This window comes from Lutra lutra, chromosome X (assembly GCF_902655055.1).
Source record: "Lutra lutra chromosome X, mLutLut1.2, whole genome shotgun sequence".
Lineage (NCBI taxonomy): Eukaryota > Metazoa > Chordata > Mammalia > Carnivora > Mustelidae > Lutra > Lutra lutra.
In genome coordinates, this window is record NC_062296.1 from 20,458,316 (window position 1) to 20,478,537 (window position 20,222).

At 39.2% G+C, this 20,222-nt stretch overlaps 2 protein-coding genes across 12 annotated transcripts in view; one reads left to right on the forward strand and one right to left on the reverse strand.

Moving 5' to 3' along the window:
* Positions 1-20,222, reverse strand: part of RBMX2 (RNA binding motif protein X-linked 2) — a 110,177-nt gene that overhangs the window by 43,079 nt on the left and 46,876 nt on the right. The gene's annotated exons all lie outside the window — the stretch shown is intronic.
* LOC125091380 (fibrous sheath-interacting protein 2-like) overlaps positions 1-20,222 on the forward strand; it is a 77,528-nt gene that overhangs the window by 30,969 nt on the left and 26,337 nt on the right. For 9 of the 11 annotated variants that reach the window (XM_047714957.1, XM_047714960.1, XM_047714961.1 and 6 more), the window contains 3 exons: positions 3,049-3,085; positions 8,506-8,539; positions 11,336-20,219. In XM_047714957.1, the coding sequence (XP_047570913.1) occupies positions 3,049-3,085; positions 8,506-8,539; positions 11,336-20,219 (8,955 nt within the window). The remainder of the gene's footprint in view (positions 1-3,048; positions 3,086-8,505; positions 8,540-11,335; positions 20,220-20,222) is intronic. The other 2 variants (XM_047714959.1, XM_047714958.1) reach the window with 2 other exon arrangements.

The window sequence follows — 20,222 nt, forward strand, 5'->3', positions numbered from 1 at the left end:
AAAATATAAAAAGGAAAATATATATATATATATATATATAGATATATATATATATAGATATATTAGATAAACTAGTTAAAAAACGTTAAAAAAGAAAAGGGTAAAAGTTAAAAAAATTTAGAAGAAGAAAAAAAATTGAAAAAGAAAAAAGAATTAAATTAACTGCAAGGCTAAAGAATCATGGGGAGAAAGCCATGAGTTCCGTGCTTTGCTTTCTCCTCCTCTGGAATTCCGCTGCTCTCCTTGGTATTGAAACTACACTCCTTGGTAGGTGAACTTGGTCCTGGCTGGGTTTCTCGCGGATCTTCTCGGGGAGGGGCCTGTTGTAGTGATTCTCAAGCGTCTTTGCCCCAGGCCGAGTTGCACCGCCCTTACCCAGGGCTGGGCTGAGTAATCCGCTCGGGTTCGCTTTCGGGAGCTTTTGTTCCCTTAGCGCTTTCTGTAGAGTTCCGGAGGGCGGGAATGAAGATGGCGGCCTCCCGGTCTCCGGCCCGGAGGAGCCGAGAGCCTGGGGCCCCACTCCTCAGTGCGCCCTCAGAGAACAGTGCCCAATTACTCCCGTCACCCTGGCCTCCGGCCGCGCTCGGAGCTGACTGAGCCTGCGACCGGTTCAAGGTAACCCCGAGCTGAGAGCTCACTCCTCGGCTCTGTCTCTGTAGCCGGCTTCCCCATTCTAATACCTGTAAGCTCTGCAACACTCAGACACCCCCGATCCTTCTGGGACCCTGCGGGACCTGAGGCCGCGCTGACCCCGCTGGGCTTCACCCCAGTTAAGCCTCTGGAGGATGTCCCTCAGCGTAACAGACTTTTAAAAGTCCTGATTTTGTGCTCCGTTGCTCTGCCGCTTGCCGGGAGCCGGCCCCTCCCCCCGCGGTCTATCTTCCCGTCGCTTTGGATTCACTCCTCCGCCAGTCTTACCTTTCAGAAAGTGGTTGATTTTCTGTTTCTAGAATTGCTGTTCTTCTTCTCTTCGATCTCCCGTTGGATTTGTAGGTGTTTGCAATCTTTAGATAAGCTATCTAGCTGATCTCCCGCTACCTGAAGTAGTTTCAGCCTGCTACTTCTCCGCCATCTTGACTCCTACTATTCGGGTCCCAGCTTTTTAAATTACATTCAGAGCATATAGCCTGTAAATCTTGAATACACTGAAGTTGTTAAGGTTTTCTTTGTGGCCAAATATGTGACTGCAACTTGATAGTGTTCCATGGACATACCAAAATAATGTGTATTCTCTATATGAAGGATGGAAAGCTCTAAATGGATATTAAATTACGTTTATTGATTTTATGTCTTTACTGATTTTTCCATCTACTAGACCTTTTTTTTATTGTCTGCAAATGTGTCCAGCTATTAAAGAGGTGCATTGAAGTTCTACACTCTAATTGTATATTTATAAAATTCCCATTGCATTTGTAACAGGTTTCACACAGGCTCTTCAGGACATTTAATCTACCATATTCCTAGAAACCATGGAAGAGTTATTTTTTCTAACGGTCACATTAGTTATCTATTGCTAAGTAACAAATCACCCCAAAGTTTGGCAGCTTAAAAAAAATTGTCTTATATAAGATTCTATGGTTAGGAATCCAGGAACAATTTAGCTGGGTGGTTCTGATTCAGGGTCTCTCATGAGGTTATGGTCAAGTTGTCATCCAGGGCTGTTGCAGTCATTTAAAGGCTTAACTGGGACTGGAGGCTTCACTTCCAAGATGGCTCACTCACATGGCCGTCAGTAGGAGGCCTCAGTTCCCCGCCTTGTGGACCTCTATATAAGGCTTCTTGAGTATCTTCATAATATGGCATCTGGCTTCCCCCAGACTGAGTGATCCAAGGTAGAGGGGCTGAAACCACAATATATTTTATAACCTAGTTTCAGAAGTTATATACCATCATTTCTGCCCTGGACTGTCCATTAGAAGCAAGTCACTGAGTCCAATCCACACTCAAAGGGAATAGAGTTAACCTCTATTCCCTTTGAGAGAGTATTACCAAAGAATTTGTAAACATACTTTGAAACCACCACAGCAATATTATCTTCACACTTAATTTTTCAGGTTAATACACTATTAATTCCAGTTCCTTCCTTTCCAAAACTATACACATGTACAAATATACTCATAAACAAACTCAGGAAGGCACATAGAATTTTAAGTAAATGTTTTCAAACAGATCATTGGAATTTACTGGTTACTCCCAATACACTTTACATTTCTTAGGAGAAAGATAAATAGCAATTTTCCTTGACTTTGACCTGGCTCTAATTGGCAATACTATTTTCTATTATTCAGAGCATTCTGTTTGTCTAAGACTGTTTAGTGATGTATGTGTATAATTGATATACACCATTCTAGTATTCCTATGGAGATGTTCTACATGAAGACTTGCTTTACTGTAATTATTTAGAAATATTTTCTAATATCTGCTCATGGAACTTTGCTAGATGGCAGGCAAGTCATGTTAGACAGTATTTGAATAGGAAGAGATTAATGACTGTTAGACTAATAAACATTGACCCAACACCTGTGTTAAAGAATTGTTTCAATAAATAAGTGCTATTAAGTGCTTACTATATGTCGGACACTGTAAACTATAGCACAGTAAGTCCTATAATAGAAGGAAGTATAGGGTGCTTCAGGAGCATTGACAGAGGATGCCTGTCTGTGCAGGACAATTTCAAGTAGGGCTCTCTGAAAGAGGTAACATAAGCTGAGTGATTCCTAAAAGGTGAGGAATTTAAAAGAGCGATGTTAGAGTTACAAACTAAATAGTAAGGGCACAGGCAAAGGGAATTGCATGTTGTTCAGGATCTCTGGAGCACAGAATATATGTAGAATGGTGGCCAGAGATTGAGGCTGGTGAGGTAGGCAGTGGGTGCAGATTGTAAACCATACTTTATGTCTCCCTGGCAGTCCCTGGAGGGTTTAAACACAGCAGTGACAACAGGGAATAAAGACCTATTAATAGATGTTAATTACCATTTTACAAGTAGCTTGGGAAGGCTACCGACAGGTAGTAATTTTCTTTTTCTCTCTGAAAATTCATCTGTAGCTCAAGGAAACTTCCCTTCTCATGATTCGTCAATTAAGTAAGTATCTAAGAAAGCTTAATAAATTAATGCATTATTTTAAATTAACCTTTTAATAATTACACAGGAGTGCTGCTTAAGGGCAGATGCTCCCACGGAATCCTCAGTTCTTATAGTCCTACTTACATTCATGTTTTGCAATCTCTCGGGACTCAGCTAAAATTGTAAAGTAGGCAAAGTTATTTATGTTCTCTCACCTTCCCTCTAGTCTTGCTTTTGTTCTGTACTCCCCTAATCTCTAGGGCCGTCACCCCCCTTTCAGGTAGCACTACCTCTTCTTTCCAGGTAACTTTCTGGGATCTAGAACTATTCTTTTCCCCTCTCCACATTCAAACGTACATTACTTGTGCCTTTTGAGGTTATTGGTTTTCTAATAATGATGAATTAGTTTACCATGTAGTATTAATGAGTTACTCTGTTACCCCATCTGAGGATATTTATACTGTAATCTAAAGTAATAAATCTCTAATGATACAAAAATCAAGGACAGTGGAGAAGATTTTTTTTTTGGCCTAGGTGCCTTTCAGCCCACAAACCTTGGTGGCCACTTATTCTGCTAAAGTGCAACTCCTGGGGCGCCTGTGTGGCTCAGTTGTTAAGCATCTGCCTTCAGCTCAGGTCATGATCCCAGGCAGGAGCCCCGCATCCCCATTCGGCTCCTGCTCAGCGGGAAGCCTGCTTCTCCCTCACCCACTCCAGCGGGAAGCTTGCTTCTCCCTCACCCACTCCCCCTGCTTGTGTTCTCTCTCTTGCTGTCTCTCTCTCTGTGTCAAATAAATAAAGTCCTAAAAAACTAAAGTGCAGTTCCCCACAAACTTGAATATGCCATGCATATCACATAACTCCTGATGGATCTCACTTATCAAACACCATCATCTTCTAAATCCTCAAACCAAATGAAGTCCAGGATAGATTTTATGAATTCCAAATTCTGATGAAAATGGTTGGGTAAGGTGAAGTAGTATGTGGTGGTAAATGGTTTTGACATTCAGAGCAAGCTTCCTAGAAGAAGGATTTTATGCTTAGGAGTAATGAAGTCAGTTTGCCTTACTGAGTGCCCATAAGATGCAAAGAGGCTGAAGGAAGGAAACTGACTAGCCCAATATTAGGATAGTTTAAAGAAACAAAGGTGAGGATGGGGCACCTGGGTGGCTCAGTGGGTTAAGCCGCTGCCTTCGGCTCAGGTCATGATCTCAGAGTCCTGGGATCGAGCCCCGCATCGGGCTCTCTGCTCCGCAGGGAGCCTGCTTCCTCCTTTCTCTCTGCCTGCCTCTCTGCAAGCCTGCTTGTGATCTCTCTGTCAAATAAATAAAATCTTTAAAAAAAAAAAAAAGAAAGAAAGAAAGGTGAGGAGTGATAATTATGTAGTTCTAGAAAATGTTAATTCTTCCTTCCCTCTTCCTCCTGCCTTCCCACTACCCTAGACTGTACAGCTACAGAATCACTTGACTCTTTTCAAAAGCAAATGCTCTGGATACCCTTTTGCTAAAAATCTTAGCTCAGCTAAAATGAAGAGCTCTGCACATAATCTGGGAGCTTCTTCCTCATTCCTCTCAAACACACAGGGTTAAAGTACTTTTAACTATACCTAGGACAATTCCAGGCCAGAGCACAATAAAACATGGCTAACAAGACCATCTGGTCTGGCTCTGTCCATTGCACCCACGTCACATCCCCTTACCTTATAGAGAGGAACACAGGTTCAAGGGCTTGGACTTGGTCCTTTCTCTGATGCAGCTTAGTGCTTCCCAAGCCCCAGTGCTAGATGCATCACATGTGTTCCACTACTTACCTCTCTCCCTTCTCTCCTCTCAACTTCTTCTCTGTTTTTCCTAAGGCTTACACAAAGGCCATACACAGTAAGCTTAACAAAATATAATTAGAAACCAAAGAAATCAGGACAAAAGGAAGCAAATATGATAAGATAGCAGTGGGGTAAACAGAATAATTAAGCTTTGCATTTAGATACCGAGTATGTTCTTATGATTGGGATGGAAGATGAGAGGAGAAGACTGTTCTCAGAAGTATTTCATCCACTGAATGGTGTGGTCTAATGGCTTTGAGGAGGGATGTGATATTATCTAGTCACTCTCTCTGCTGAACACCTGTGACAGGAACATGTAGGACAAATGAAAGCTAGTTAAATAGGTGCCCGTTACAGAAGTTCATTAATGATTTGTGGCCTTGCACGATGGCCTTCCTTTTGGAATAGAGAGAAGTAATCATCTAAAACACGTTAAGTGGGAATTTGTGTGCCAGACTTTATTGAGAACCTACTGTGTTCAAAGTATAGTTCTGGGTATTAGATACCAAGATGAATCAAGCACTACCTGACCTCAGTTGTGCTTTACACAGCAACAGGATAAAAGACAGGGAGACTTGAGGAATGCCAGAGAGTGAAGTGGGTACAGGGCAGTGGCTGAAATGTCAGGAAAAAGGAAGGCGACCCGTGGTACCACCGAGGTTTGGCTTTCAGATTAAACCACTGATGTTAGGATATAGAGGTGCTACTTTAAATTCCCATTTAGCCACTGGAATGAGTAAATGGATTTGGCAATAGGATGGACTATGTGTGTGGATGAGCAGGAGGTAACAGGCACCACCTCAAAGCTATGCGCCAGAGATACAAGCAGAAGGCCACCAGTTAGATTAAAAATTAGATATGCACAAGGATTAGGCAGACTAAAATTTAGGCTTGTCACATTAATCCTCAAAGGGTGGCTGGCCAATCATATGAAGATGTCTTTAAGTTATCTTCTGGACTAAAGTGAGCTTGTATGGAGGAGAAGGTCAGAAGCAGAAAGGTATATTTATAGGGGTGCCTGGGTGGCTCCATGTATTGAAGTCTCTGCCTTCAGCTCAGGTCATGATCCCAGGATCCTGGGATGGAGCCCCACATCGGGCTCTCAGCTAGGTAGGGACCCTGCTTCCCCATCTCTTTCTCTCTGCCTGCCTCTCTGCCTACTTGTGATCTCTCTCTGTCAAATAAATAAATAAAATCTTTAAAAAGAAAGAAAGGTATATTTATAGTTTTGTAACATGGCAAATTGAACTGTGAAAAAGTGTGCTTTATCTTTGGGGCTTCTGGATTAATGGTCATTAATATCACTGCCCTCTTTATTTAAGAAGTAGGAAGTTAGCAATACAAATGACCTAAATCTTAGACACCTTCCTAGAAGCGTCAGCCTGTGGAGGAAAACTGCCTAAGACTAGGGAAGAGTAGATGGACTATCATGTCACTCCTAGAACGGTGATGGAACTTTCCAATATAACATCAAGTTCATTTGCATGTTTCTGTTTGATTTCTGTTTGACTCCAACAAAAATCTGATAATTCATTGTGAGTTGTAGATTGAATGTGATATCACAACTATTTTCTAGTGGCCTTATATGAGGCCATCTCATTTATCTGGTTAGTTTTGTTCTCAGATCTTTGCTATTTCCTGTTATCTAAGTGTATGCCTTTGGGGCAGAAAGCCTGTGAGGACAGGTAGCAACAAATACACAGGACTCACTGGGTTCCACTTGCTGCCAGCCATAGAGCAGAAAAAAGAATCTGGATGCATTAGGTTGCAGAGGACCTACAAGAAGAAATTGCACTAGAGTTGGCCTGAGAAATTGAGTCTTAGAAAAATAAATGAAGCCAAAGGATAGGAACTGTGTCACTGACATCAGCACTCATGTTCCAGGTTCCATACTGCAAAAAGGTACTAGTCTGAGGATGAGCTATTGCTCTCTAACCCTAGCTGAGACCTGGAAGTTTTTCTTTTCCTACTAGGAATTATGTTGTAATTTCAGAGATGGGCTATATTTTTCAAAATCGAATTGTGGGCCTTGGGGGGAAAAGTAATTTTGATAACAGAAGGGCAGGCCAAGTGAAAATGAAGATAGAGTGTGCTTTTTCCTTTAAGAAGGTCAGGAAGAAGAGAAGCAAAAGATCCACATAGGCAGGAAAATATGAAAATAAATCAAAATTAGAGTCTTGGGCCTTATTTTTTGTAACTTTTTTTAGAATTCTATAATTTACATGACTGTGTTATTCTCTGGCTACAATTTAGTAAAATATATTTGTGGTTCCAAGTAGTAGGTGATAATAAATAGTTTTGATTAAAACATAGATAAAAAATAGATTGCAATGACATGAATAGAGCTAGAGAGTATAATGCCAAGTGAAATAAATCAATCAGAGGAAGACAAATACCGTATGATTTTACTCACTTGTGGAATTTAAGAAGCAAAACAAATGAGCAAAGGGAAAAAAGAAAGGCAAACCAAGAAACAGACTCTTAACTATAGAGAACTGATGGTTATCAGGGGGGAGGTGGGGGGATGGGGGAAATAGGTGATGGGGAGTTAGGAGGGCACTTGTGATGAGCACTGGGTGATTAAAAACTTTTAAAAAAGAGAAAAAGGGGGGCGCCTGGGTGGCTCAGTGGGTTAAGCTGCTGCCTTCGGCTCAGGTCATGATCTCAGAGTCCTGGGATCGAGCCCCGCATCGGGCTCTCTGCTCGGCAGGGAGCCTGCTTCCTCCTCTCTCTCTCTGCCTGCCTCTCTGCCTACTTGTGATCTCTCTGTCAAATAAATAAATAAAATCTTTAAAAAAAAAAAAAGAGAAAAAGGGATGCCTGGGTGGCTCAGTCATTTAAGCATCTGCGTTTGGCTCAGGTCATGATTCCAGGGTCCTGAGATTGAGTCCCATCCCATTCCTTGCTCAGCGGGGAGCCTGCTTCTCCCTCTGCCCTTCACTCCCCCTGATTGTGCTCCTGGTCTCTCTCTCCCTGACAAATAAATAAATGAAACCTTTCTAAAAAATAAAATTAAGAAGAGGAAAAAACATAGAATAGAATGTTATGATACCTAGAAAAGGGCTGCCTCTGATTTGCTATTGCATATGATCAGAAACACATTATTTTAATCCATTGTTACGAAGAATCATCCGTGGATCTTTTCCTATTGTAGGGTGAGGGGATGAGACTAGGAGTTTTGAGGAGGTGGGCAGAAAACACGTTATCAGGAAGCTCTGATCAAGCAGAGCAAGCAGAAAGGACTAGCCCACCCCCTCTCTCCCCAACCCCATGCTTTTCCCAGCTCACTCTGAAACAAACACGACTAAGTGGTTCATGAATAGTAATATCAGACAGATGTTAGTTTATGCAACAGCTGTTTACTATTCTACCGTTTATTCAGCTATCATTCTACTCCTGTGAGTAATGGAGCATGTCCTGTACCCAAAGTAGGAAGCTAAATAGGGGGATTAGACAAAAAATAAAGCTTAATTCTTTTTTTGTGAATTGCTAGGGAGAAAAAAATCTCCCAAGCACAAAGGAAATAATCTGATTCAATGCTGAGGAATTGGGGGTGGGTGGAGTTACATAAATTATTGATCAGAAGTAATAAAATCAATCTCTTTTCACCTTTCAGACACCACCACTGTCAAAATTGCTGTCAAAAAAAAGTATGTATAATGAAATTCACTGATAAAGCAACTTGTTAAGGATATTTTGTCATAGGAAGTTAGAGAAAAGTCTGTGAATCAAATAATGAGCAAAATCATCTGTTGACATCAGTCAGTTTCGCTCTTTGCCTTCTCTTCTTGACTTTCACTCTCAGTTAATCTTGAATTTTGCAGGGGTCCAAAGTTACTGTTATTGGCCTGTTGGGCAGGGGGCTCAGGAGGATGGATTGGGGGAGCATTAGGAGGTTTAGTTATCATGAGAAAAGCATCAAATACCACAAACCTGCTCCATAATGGGAAGCCATAAAGGGAAATGCCTTTGCAGACCATTGAGATCTGGCTTAGGGCTGAGCATACTGTCCCTTGGTCATGTGAGACAGCCTGGATCTGTCTCCTAATTTTCCCTGGAATAAGAAAAATCTTAGGATGGTACTCTATCAAAAGAAGGGACCCGGTCACCTGAGAACTCCAACTTGGACTAGGCAAAGATGAGGGTGAATTTGATGAGCCTCAACTCTTGAGGCTAGACAGAGGAATCATGAACACAAGAGGGGTGCAGGGGAGTAGTACACACATACACACACTCTTTCACATATACACCTGCTCAACTCAGAGAACGTGCAACAAACACAAAGAACTAGACATACTGGCACCAAAAGAATATTTCTTGGTTTAATAGTATAGTGGAAATAAGATGAAAATCAGATTCTATTTATCGCATTTCATTTCATTAAAAACTTTAGGAATGCCCTTGTTTTATATATCAAGGTTGAAAATGCCTCTTCTCAGCTACCTTAAGAGTAATAATGTAGGTCTTCTGTACATTTTCTCTGGAATTAAGAAAATAATATATATTGAAATTCTTAGCTCATATGTATTAGAACATATCCGGACCAATTTAGACTAAGAAGGTAAGTAACTTACCTATTAATGGTTAGCTGTTATTCTTAGAAGTGTTTGATCAGGACATGTTTATGTAAAAGAAATGTTTTTGACCATATGTTGTTATTCCGAACTATGTTTTTCAAACTCAATAGCCATTTTCTAGTCAGGGCAAAAGGTGACAAAGAATGCATTAAGCGAACTAGATAGTGGTGATGTTTACATAACGTTGTGAGCATACTTAATGCCACTGAACTGTATGCTTTAAAATGGCAAAATGGTACATTTTATGTTCTGTGTATTTAATCACAATAAAAATGCATTAAGAGATTTGGGAATTGGCATGGAAAAAAAAAATAGCTTTATCTGAAGTGGTTCTCAAACGTTCTCTAATGGATCAGGAGAGATATGCTACATTTGACAAAGTGTTAACTTTTCACTGAATACTGGCCTAAACCTGAACATTCTGGAAGCCACCTTTGGAGGTAACTGGGAGGTAACAACCACATTCTAGGGTGTCTGGTGCCCAAATGCCAGGATGTAGAACAGCGCATAGCCAGAATGCCAGGCATCCGGCTTTTGCTGTCACTGACTTGTATCCACAGCTTTGAGAAATAAGAGTTTCTGCAGAAGGTATGCATTCTTGGTCTGACTGTCTTGAGGGCAACAATAACTTAAAGACAAATACCATTTTAATATAGGCAGGAGGATTTTTATGTTCCCAAAATACATCTGCAATGAGAAGTACATAAACACATACAGAGTTCTGCAGGTGAAGTTTGCTTTTGCCTCCAGTCCAGTCCAAGCTGTGACAGTGAGTGCAGTTTACCATAGAGAAAAAGGTCATTCAGGTCTGATCCCTGGGTTCCTACTTCAGCTCACAGTGAAGGAGACCCCCAAATTCCCTCTACTGCCCAGCCTTCTGGCCCTTTGAGTCCATCCCAGTTCTAGCTCAGCGTTTTTGACCAAGATTAATGTGAACTATCCTCTGCCTCCCTCTCCAAGACAGTTGGTGCTGATAATCTTTTGTTGGACCCAAAGCCTATTCATTTCCACTAAATCATTAGCGCTAATTGTTGACTATTCATTAAACCTTAACAAGTAGCTGTAGTCATCTGCCTGCCTAAAAACAGAGCGAACTGACAGAGGAAGGCAGCAACCAGTGGGCCACAGAGCCCACAGCCTGACCCTTCTGCTGTGGTATTTTTTCACCTTTAGCTCCTAGCTGGAAAAATGTCTACACAAAAGGAGGCTATTTCTGTATATATAGACTACAAATCTGTTTCATGAAATAGTTTGTCAAAGGTAATTCTGGTTTGTATTTTTAATAAGAAACAAGTGCAGTCCTTAATTCCCAGAAAAATAATGATGATGGGTGATCATTTTTACTATATAGTAAATAATATTAGTTAAGTCATTTTTTATTTCAGATATACAAAATATTTTTTTCTTTTTATCATTAAGACCATCACTTTTCACTTATGTTAACCATTAAATAAATTAGTTTAAACTGTAAAAACAAAAAACAAAAAAAGAAAAGAAATAATGCTTGGATCATCAACACTGTCTTACTTTTTGCCAGAGCAATTGTTTTCTATGAGCCTAGACACCCACTTGGCTATTTTTTTTAACCAGGAAGACATTTGTGCTCAGCAATAAATGCTCAAAATCAGTGTTCCAGGGGATTTTGAATCAAAGGGAATCATATTCAAAGAACAAATCACAGCTACAGAGAATAAACCAATTTGAAATTAATCTCTTATTCTAAGATCCTTTCCTATGTTCTCTCTATACACCATGGCTAGATTCCAGCTATGCATTGTTTGACACAAGGAATTAAAGGTTAGCCCCTGTCCCTACAATAGAGTAAATCCATATGTGATTTCCTTTGTGTCCTGCTTACCTCCTTTCCAGGTAACTTCAGAAGAACTGAACAGTATAGTTCATAATATAATGACTTGGGTTGTGGCTGCAGTGACCAGTATATTATATCCAGCCATCACAAAATATGAAGAAAGGTTGCAAAATATTATATACCCAATGCCTGATGACTCTACCCTCTCTTCACATAGTGTGAGTTGCTGTAGCACATGCAGTGAAATGCTTCTATATGAAACACGTATTCAGGCAGAGACATTTCAGGCAGAGGCCTGTGCGGACACAGCTGACCGGTCAATAGGACAACCAGCGACACCCGTAAAACCATCTGCCCACAAAGAAAAAAGAGCAATGGGGAAAAAACATCACAGAAAAGGAAAACATAAAGACTCTGAACCTAAATATAATAAAACCACTGAATCCCCTAAACCTAAAACCAGTAAATCCAATACTCACCTTTCTGCACCAACTGAAACAGGTTCAAAGAACTCTGAAGATGCTATCACTGAAACAGATGCCTTAAAAGAGCCGCCATCTTCTGATGAAAGAGCAAAAGTTGTAAATGAGATGCAGGAGTTAAAGAATGTTTTTGATAACTTTAAATATCACCTCAAAGAGGAATCCGAGTTGATTTTAGAAAATATTTTTCATGAAATGGTGTCTGAATTAACCAAGACCATCCCCAGTCTTGCTTCTGTTACGGCCGAAACTTTGGTTGATCAAACGGACATTGACAAAGGAGGCTTGCTCTCCAAAGTCAATATCTCCTCAGCAGCTGCTGAAATTATGGAAAGTGTGCTTGAGAAGCTACAGTCTGCAGTTGAGAAAAAATGTACTGAGGTATTTTCACAAGAAAATTCGTCAGTTCACTTTAAATCAGACTTAACAGCCGGTGGGGAACATTTCATTTCTCCAGAAGAAAAAACTTCAAAAGCTTCATCACCTTATACTATGGAGAACATGAGTGGTATTGCAGAGGATATGGTTCATGTGATTTTAGAAAAGCTGACATCTCTTGCATCTTCTAAGCAAAATGAACTTGCTCATCTTGAAATCACTACCAAAGCTGCTTACCAGAAACACCAAAAAGATCCAACATATGCATTCCTTCAAAGAGCCAGCAAAAGTAAATCCAGTGCTGAACCTGATGCCGCCAATTTGATTAGCAAAGAAGACATACAAAACTTGGTGTCAAATATTTTTTCCCAGTCCTCTCTGGTTGGTTATATAGAAGAAGCAATCAACACTATACTAAGTTATATACAAATTGGACTTAATAATGAGAGACTCATTGCATCTGAGGAAACAATGACCATCCTTCATCTACTTGATGATCTCTTGGCTCAATTACATCAGAAACCAGCAAAAACAGATGTCCCAAAGAGAAGACACCCCAGACTGAGTAGTCCTTCTGACACTGAAGAAGGGCACAGACTCAGCAGTACCAGAGTAGCTTATCATCCTAGACATGGACACCTCTTTCCACCCATTAATGTTCCTGGCATGGTTCTTTATTCTGAAGATGAAAATAAAGAAATAGACAAGATTGTGGAAAATGTACTGAGTTCATCAGTCAAAGATGAAAAAGCAAAATTACAAGAACAGGTTCCTGATCGCGGGTTAACAAGGGAAAATGCTGATTTGAAGTACAAAAGAAATATGAACTTACATACAAAGCCTACTTATCAAGATGAAGTAGCATTTCACAATTGGGGATTAAAGACTGACCTCTCAGGTTTTAATAATAAGGACCTTTTTAAGGACAAGCCATGTTTGAATAGAGACCTTTTGCTTTTCTGTGAAGATGAAAAGCATCAAATACAAAAAGCCTCAGAGGATATAATTACAAGTATTTTAGCACAGGTGCTCCAAGACCTATCTTCTGGGCCCTCTGATCACTCAGGTTATAAAAATAAGGAAGCCTCACTTCTTACATCAGGAAGCCCACAAGATCTGTCCAGTCAAGAAAGGATGAACCGGATGTTCTGTGCATCAGAAATCCAAATAGTAGCTCAAGAAATTGTAGATGCTCTATTAAAAATACTTCACATAGCTTATAGTCACATTATCAGACATTCTTCATCAGTACCTCAAACATCTCTAGATAATGCTGACATACCCAGTAAAGAGCCATTAAAAATATGGCTTGAGAGTAAAGGGAATATGAAATGTTTATCTGTACTTGGCATAGACCCTACAAAAGATCCCTGGTTAGAACCTGAAGAAACTGAATCAACACCTGAACCTATAGTTCACATTAATGATAAGATCACTTACACAGTTTTTAAGAAGCTGAACTCATTTATTTGTCCAAAATTGCAAAACTGCTTTAAACTAGAAAGCCATGCTGATCACTCAAAATCTGAACCTGACAAGAAATCTTCATTTCAATCTCACCTTAGTACTTACACAACTAAAGTTGTAAAAATTGTTTTGGATGCTATCCAGAAAGAACTCAAATACAATAAGAAAAATCTAAAGCTTGGGAAGTGTGGCCCTCCCAAAGACTTTATAGATACAGGAGATTTTGCTGACAGTGAAAAAGAATTAGACTCTCTTGTCACAAAGCTAAATAATGACATTATGACAAGTTCATTAGCAACTTGCATTTGTGAATTACTAAGTGGAAATACAGATAAAAACAATATTCTGCTCCCTTCAGATAAGCTAAGGTCTAAAATCTCGTATGAAACTGCTGAGATTGAGCAAAAACAACGTGTGCCTTCTCAGTGCCCTCATATGCAAGAGGAAGTTCACAGAGGTACCAGACTGCAAGTGTTAGATAGAATTGGGGATACCTTATGTGACATGTTACACAAGCTCATAGGATCCTGTCCACATTCTCCACAATCTGATGAACCAAACAGAGAGTGGATCAAGGAGAATTTGAGAATAACCACTGCATTACAGTCTAATATTCAGCTCATTTCTTATACAATTCTAGAAGGTATCATTGGAAAATTCTGTAGTGCTGAGATGGATCACATTTTCACAAATTCAGAATTTAAAGCTATCTCAGATTATATTGATACTGACAGCCTATCATTTGCTTTGCTTATTGAGGAAATGGGCAGATGCTCTGACATAATCGCCAGCATGTTGTCCAGTATGATCCAGCCATGTAGTCAAGAGATGACTAACAACAACGGAAAGACAACTGCTCCCAAAACAGGGACCACAAAAGAAGAGCACCCAAATAAACTAGAAGTCATGGCTTCTGATATCTTTGAAATGGTTTTTGCTAAATTGAAAGGGTTTGCCCAAAGAAATTTAGAAACTCTAGGCACTATAATTAATGGAAATAAAAAGAGCAACAAGAGGTACTGGGAAAGTGAAAGTTTCAACATTTGTGCAAACACACGTAAAAAACAACTGGAGTCTGCTTTATACATGCATGCAAAGAAAGTATCAAGTACTATTTTGAAGGCTATTCAAACGGAATTAAATGTGAGCTTACTAGATTTGGAAACAGGCATAACCAAGCCACTACAGGAGAAAGAAATGCTTAAGAATCTAGTCGATTTAATTTTAGATGCAGAGCCTCCTCAATTATTTAATGAAACTGAACCAGAAAAGCAAGGGATTGAAAATTATAGATACAGGCCAACCTATGGAAATTTTCTTCCAGGAGGGGCTGACCCAGAGTCCTACCTAGAAGATCCTGCAGACACAGAGAAAAAAAGTGCTGGAGGGGAAAGACCAACAGAAGAAACTAAATCAGAATCTCTTCAGCAATGGGAGCTAGAAAGAACATTTAAAAAATTTGAAGTAGAACTCAAAGAACCAGAAAAGTCCCCAGTTGTACACATTATAAGAAATATTTTGAATGAAATTTTTCAGAATGACTTAATTGATCAATTAAATGTGCTTACTCTCTCCCAGTCCCCTTTATGTGACATTCCTCATCCTGGTGATAAGCCAGTTGCTCAAAACTCAATTCAATCTATGGATAAAATAATGGCTCCTTTAGTGTCTGAGGCAGATGTAACTGCTGTTGCAGATAATGTTGTTAGAACCATACTTCAAAAACTTTATTCTGCTGTCATGACAGATAGAAATGCAAGTGAAAATAGATCTAACATTATCACCTGTCCAGCAATTATCTCTTTTCCTGAATATGACAATGAAGAAAAGGCCTCTCTCCAGTCTACTATACTGGACAGAAATCCATGTATATTTCAGTCCACATTTAGTAGTGGTAAAATGACCAAAATGAGTGTAGTTGAAGATATTATACAGTCAGTATTAACAAATTTAGAAACATTTGCTACTTCCAAAGTAAAAGCTCTCTTTTGTCCTCACATCAATTTCACAATTCCAACGGCTTTGCCTTTACAGGAGGATGAGACTGCTTCCAGCCAACCATGGCTATCAACCAAAGATTCATATTCTGGTGATCAATTTTCTTATTGTTCAATGGATCATGACAAGTTAGGAAAGACCACATCAATATGTCAACTGACTGCCTGTAAATTAAATTCATATGCAACAGAAGTGGCTAGACAAATTTTACAAGGAATCAAACATAAGTTAGATAAAGAAATAAAAAGTCCATTCTTAATCCATAATATTGTGGTTTCTGGCAGTATCCCAAGCCAGATTGTGAACACAGTGTTAAGTATTGTGTCTGCTAAAGGCAAATATGAAAAAAACCTATTTGACAGAGAGATTGAGCCAGGTCAGCCAGAAGATATTGTTGGAAAGCTGTTCAATAAAAGTGATTATCAAAAAAAGCTTCAATTTCAAATACTAGATACCATCGAGGGTATCTTAAGTGACATCTGTGAAAAAACACTGGACGAGAATAATCTCCTACTTACTGCATCCACTCTTAATAAATTTAACGTAAGTGGGAAACATTTAGAAGCAAACTCTGAAACAAACCCCAAGTATGCAAATAAAGCTATTCCAATGCTTTTAGTTCCTAGGTCGTGTGTCACAATGATTTCCAATGATATGGTGGATATTGTTCTTCAAAATCTCACTTCTGCTATCATGCTTGGTGTAAATGCAAAGGATTCTATTTCCCTGAAATTGCCCCTGGCATTTTCTGATTCATTTCCCAAAGCAGAGCATCAACGATCTACTGTTACAGACTCAATGAATAAGGGGGAAAGGGGGAGATTTCTATTTGCAAGAAAGGGAAGAGATGTACAGCTGAAATCAGTTTATTCTGATGATTATCAGACAACTGTACTTAAAAAACAAGATGCCAAGAAATCTGCTGACCCATGTGAGGAAAGTGTTCACTTTATTACTAAAGCCATTTCTAATAGATTAAAATCTTTTGCCACAGAAAGAATAGATATGCTACTTACTCTTGATACTCAGACTACAGAAAAAACATATGTCGGCCCAGAATTAACAAATTGTAACCAAAACAGCGTATTTCTTGAAGCAAACCAAATGCCATCGGATGTGAATATCCTAGAAATATCAACAGCTAGAACCGTTCTCAGTCAAGAGGTCACAGATGACACATTTGCTAATTACAGGAAAAAACATGGACCTGCAATTCATATATCACAAGCTTGTCTTAGGGAATATGCTGACATAATCGCCAGTACCATTTTGATGCTCATAAAAAATGACATAGATTTAGAAATCCAAAAGATGTATTCATATCCAAACAATACTTTATTCCAAGAAAATATAATTGCAAGTGAAACTGTCAACAACATCTTAAGGAATTTACATGATAAAATATCTTTGAAGGCAACTAAGTTTTACTCACAGCAGAATCCTAGCCTGTTTACACAACTAGTTGTACAAAATGAAATATTGCCAGGTCAAAGAAAGATGGATGACAACACTGAATTATCTCTTTTTTCAAAATACCCATATCAAAACCAAATTATATCAGAAGCAGAAAACCTGAGAAGGGTTTTGGAAGAAATATTTAGAAATGGAAACTCTAGACAGGAAAAAACTGCTTTGTTAAGTGCAGTTAAGGAAATTTTAAAGAAGGTGTATCAGAGGGTAATGGAAGACATAGACCATTGGCTTCCATTTACTGAATGCCCCCACTTTACATTTGATTCTAAAATGAAAACATCAGCAGCACGGAAAAAAACCTTACAGTCACATATAAGCAGTGTTGCAAATGACATAGTTGAAAGTGTTTCCAGAAAAATGTTCTCAATAGTAATGACATGCTTATATGAAAAGAAGGAGACCAGGGAAGAATTGGAAGCATCTGGCCATGATGAATTACTATTGAATCCATCAAGCTTTCAGGAATCAAAACAAGCAGAAAGAAGAAGTGTTTCCCCTGAACATGTGATACTACGAGTTTGTCCTTACACAGGCATTAGAAGTGTCATTTCTTTGGAAAACACCTTATTGCAATTTTCTCCATGGCGAGTGGGTGAAGAATTGGTCCAAAAGGTTCTCAAAAAGATCACAAATTTTGTTTTGCTGAATCTAGAAGAGAATTTGTCCCCTAAAGATCAGTCTGATGGAATGCAATCTCCAAGGCCATGCAGTTCTAATGCTAGTCTCAAAGACAGCCCTAATAGAAGTTTTAAAACGAACTTGAAAGCAAAATCGGAAGTTATCTCTTTGCCTAAATGTGGAACAAAACCACAGCTAGGACCTAGTGGTGCTAAAGCCAAAAGTAAGTCCAAGTTAAGTCCTAGAGAGAAGACTTTCAGAGGCAATCGGTCCAGTACTGCCATTGGTCTGCCATACCTGCTGTCAGATGGGGATGCCAAAAACTCCTTGGTGAGAACAAAACTCCCCACTGCAGAATTTAAAATGCATGCCAAGGATATAGTAAGCAATATCCTGGAAAAAATTGTGAATGAATTTCAAAAGGTGAGGCAAAATAGACTAATGGTAAATGTAGACACTTTAACTTCTGATCAAATCATGACAGCAAGTAAAATAGTTAATGCAGTTTTGCAGGGATTATATGCTATGAAAAATGACAATTCAGCTGACCAGATAAAAGGTTCACACTCACATGATCTCAAACTTTCACAGAGGAAATTTAGGACAATCTCTCTTGCAAATCCAGAAGTCCATTTCTCTTTGGAGAATGTTTCTTCCCAGCTAGAGAAAATCTTCCCTAAAGAAGGTATTTTTACACAAATGTTTGATGAATGGCAAACAGAATCAAATGACATGGGAAATGAAAAATACAAGCTATTGATGGTAGCTGAGTTTGTTCTGAATGAAATTTTAGTGAAAACAAAGGAATTAGAACAATCTGTTTCACTTTTAAATTTGTCACCTCTTGAGGCTTATGAAAGCAGGTGCCATAACTTTAAAAGAGCTGCTTCTGGTGCTGAGAATTCCCAAGCACAAATTAGTATATTTGGTCAGGAAATTGTTAAAAAACTATTAGAAAAATTAGACATGTACTTCATGATTCAGATGTTCATAACAGATGGTAAAGAAATGCTAGAAAGCAAGAAAGAAACTACAGCTAGAAGTCAAGGTGGCTCCTTAAGAACAAACAACCTCAACAATGTACCAATCTATGACACAAAGCTAAAAGACAAAATATATGAGGGCTCTAGCCACCGAATTGCTCAAGAGCTCGTGGAAGGGGTTCTGAACACCTTCGAATCATTTGCAGACCTACAATTTAAACAGATCTCTACATATGCTTTTTCTGAAATTGTGAAAATACCTATTGAAAACTTTTTTGCTGTCCAACAGAAGCCATTCATGAAAACAATATTGCCCGAGTTACCACCACGGCATAAGTTTCCTCATGGATCTAAATCATGTAGTATGATTTCCCAGGAGAACATGCACTATAATACCCTTCGACAGCTTCACTCGTTCCATTTAGAACTGCTTACTTACACTGCTAATACTGTCAATGACATGCTTGGTATAATAAAGAACAAGGTAGACAAAGGAAAATGCCAAATGGAACCATCTTCAATAAGCATATTTGAAAAAAACACTGTGGCAAGTCAGATCATCAGCACACTGATGGACCAGTGTACTCATTTCTGTGAGTTGATGATCAAAAGCCATCCAAAGGAAAATCTGCTCAAAGTAGCCAAAAAGGTCTGCACTGCCAACTGGCCCAGATCTGCAACTGGGATGGAAATGGTCCCTTCAGAGTCAAAGGGAATTAGCTGCAGGGATGATCTTCCACAAATCCCTGGCTTATCTTTTTATTCAGAGAAAGATAGAAAAGTAAAGGAGAAGGCTTCTTCTAATCTACCTTCAAATGTCAGATACTCTGCAGAGGATACACTTAAAACCACAGAGCCATTGGAAGGGCTCAAATCAGAACTTAAACCATTATATTCTAGAAGTGAAGCCCAAGGCCTTAGCCATTTTGAACAAGTCGTGAAAGGAAACCGCTCTCTCCCATTACCAAAACTATTTCAGAAATCCAGTGACCCTGTGCAAGCAGCACCAGAACACCCCATGTCCTTCACAGAAATGGAAGGTGAAAATCCAAAAGTTCTTCAGTATGAGTGCCCCAAGCCAGTTAAGCCAAACCATATACAGACAACCATTTCTCCACTCAAAATAGGCATAGCTGCGGAAAATATTGTCCATACCCTGCTGTTAAGTTATGGCCTTCCAAGTCAAACCCCGTATTCTAACGAAAGTATAGAAACAATGAAGCCATTTTTTGTATCAAAGGAAGGGCCTTTGTCTATGATGTCTGAAGAACAAAAGGATGAGAAAAGTTTGCTTAAAATATGGGAACAAAGAATCAACTCTAAAATCAAAGAAGAAAACCAAAGCCTTGTAGCAAGTGGAGAAGATTTCACTTTATTGGAAAAGTGGAAAGATAGGTACCCAAAGTTAGAGAAACCAGAACCTCCTGAAGAAGCTGAAGTCATTGCTTTTGCAGATCAGGAACTGGGACCAAAAGAAATCCATCTAGTAGCAAGATACGTTACTACAGCTGTGGTCACACATTTCAAGAACTTTGAAACCAGAGGTG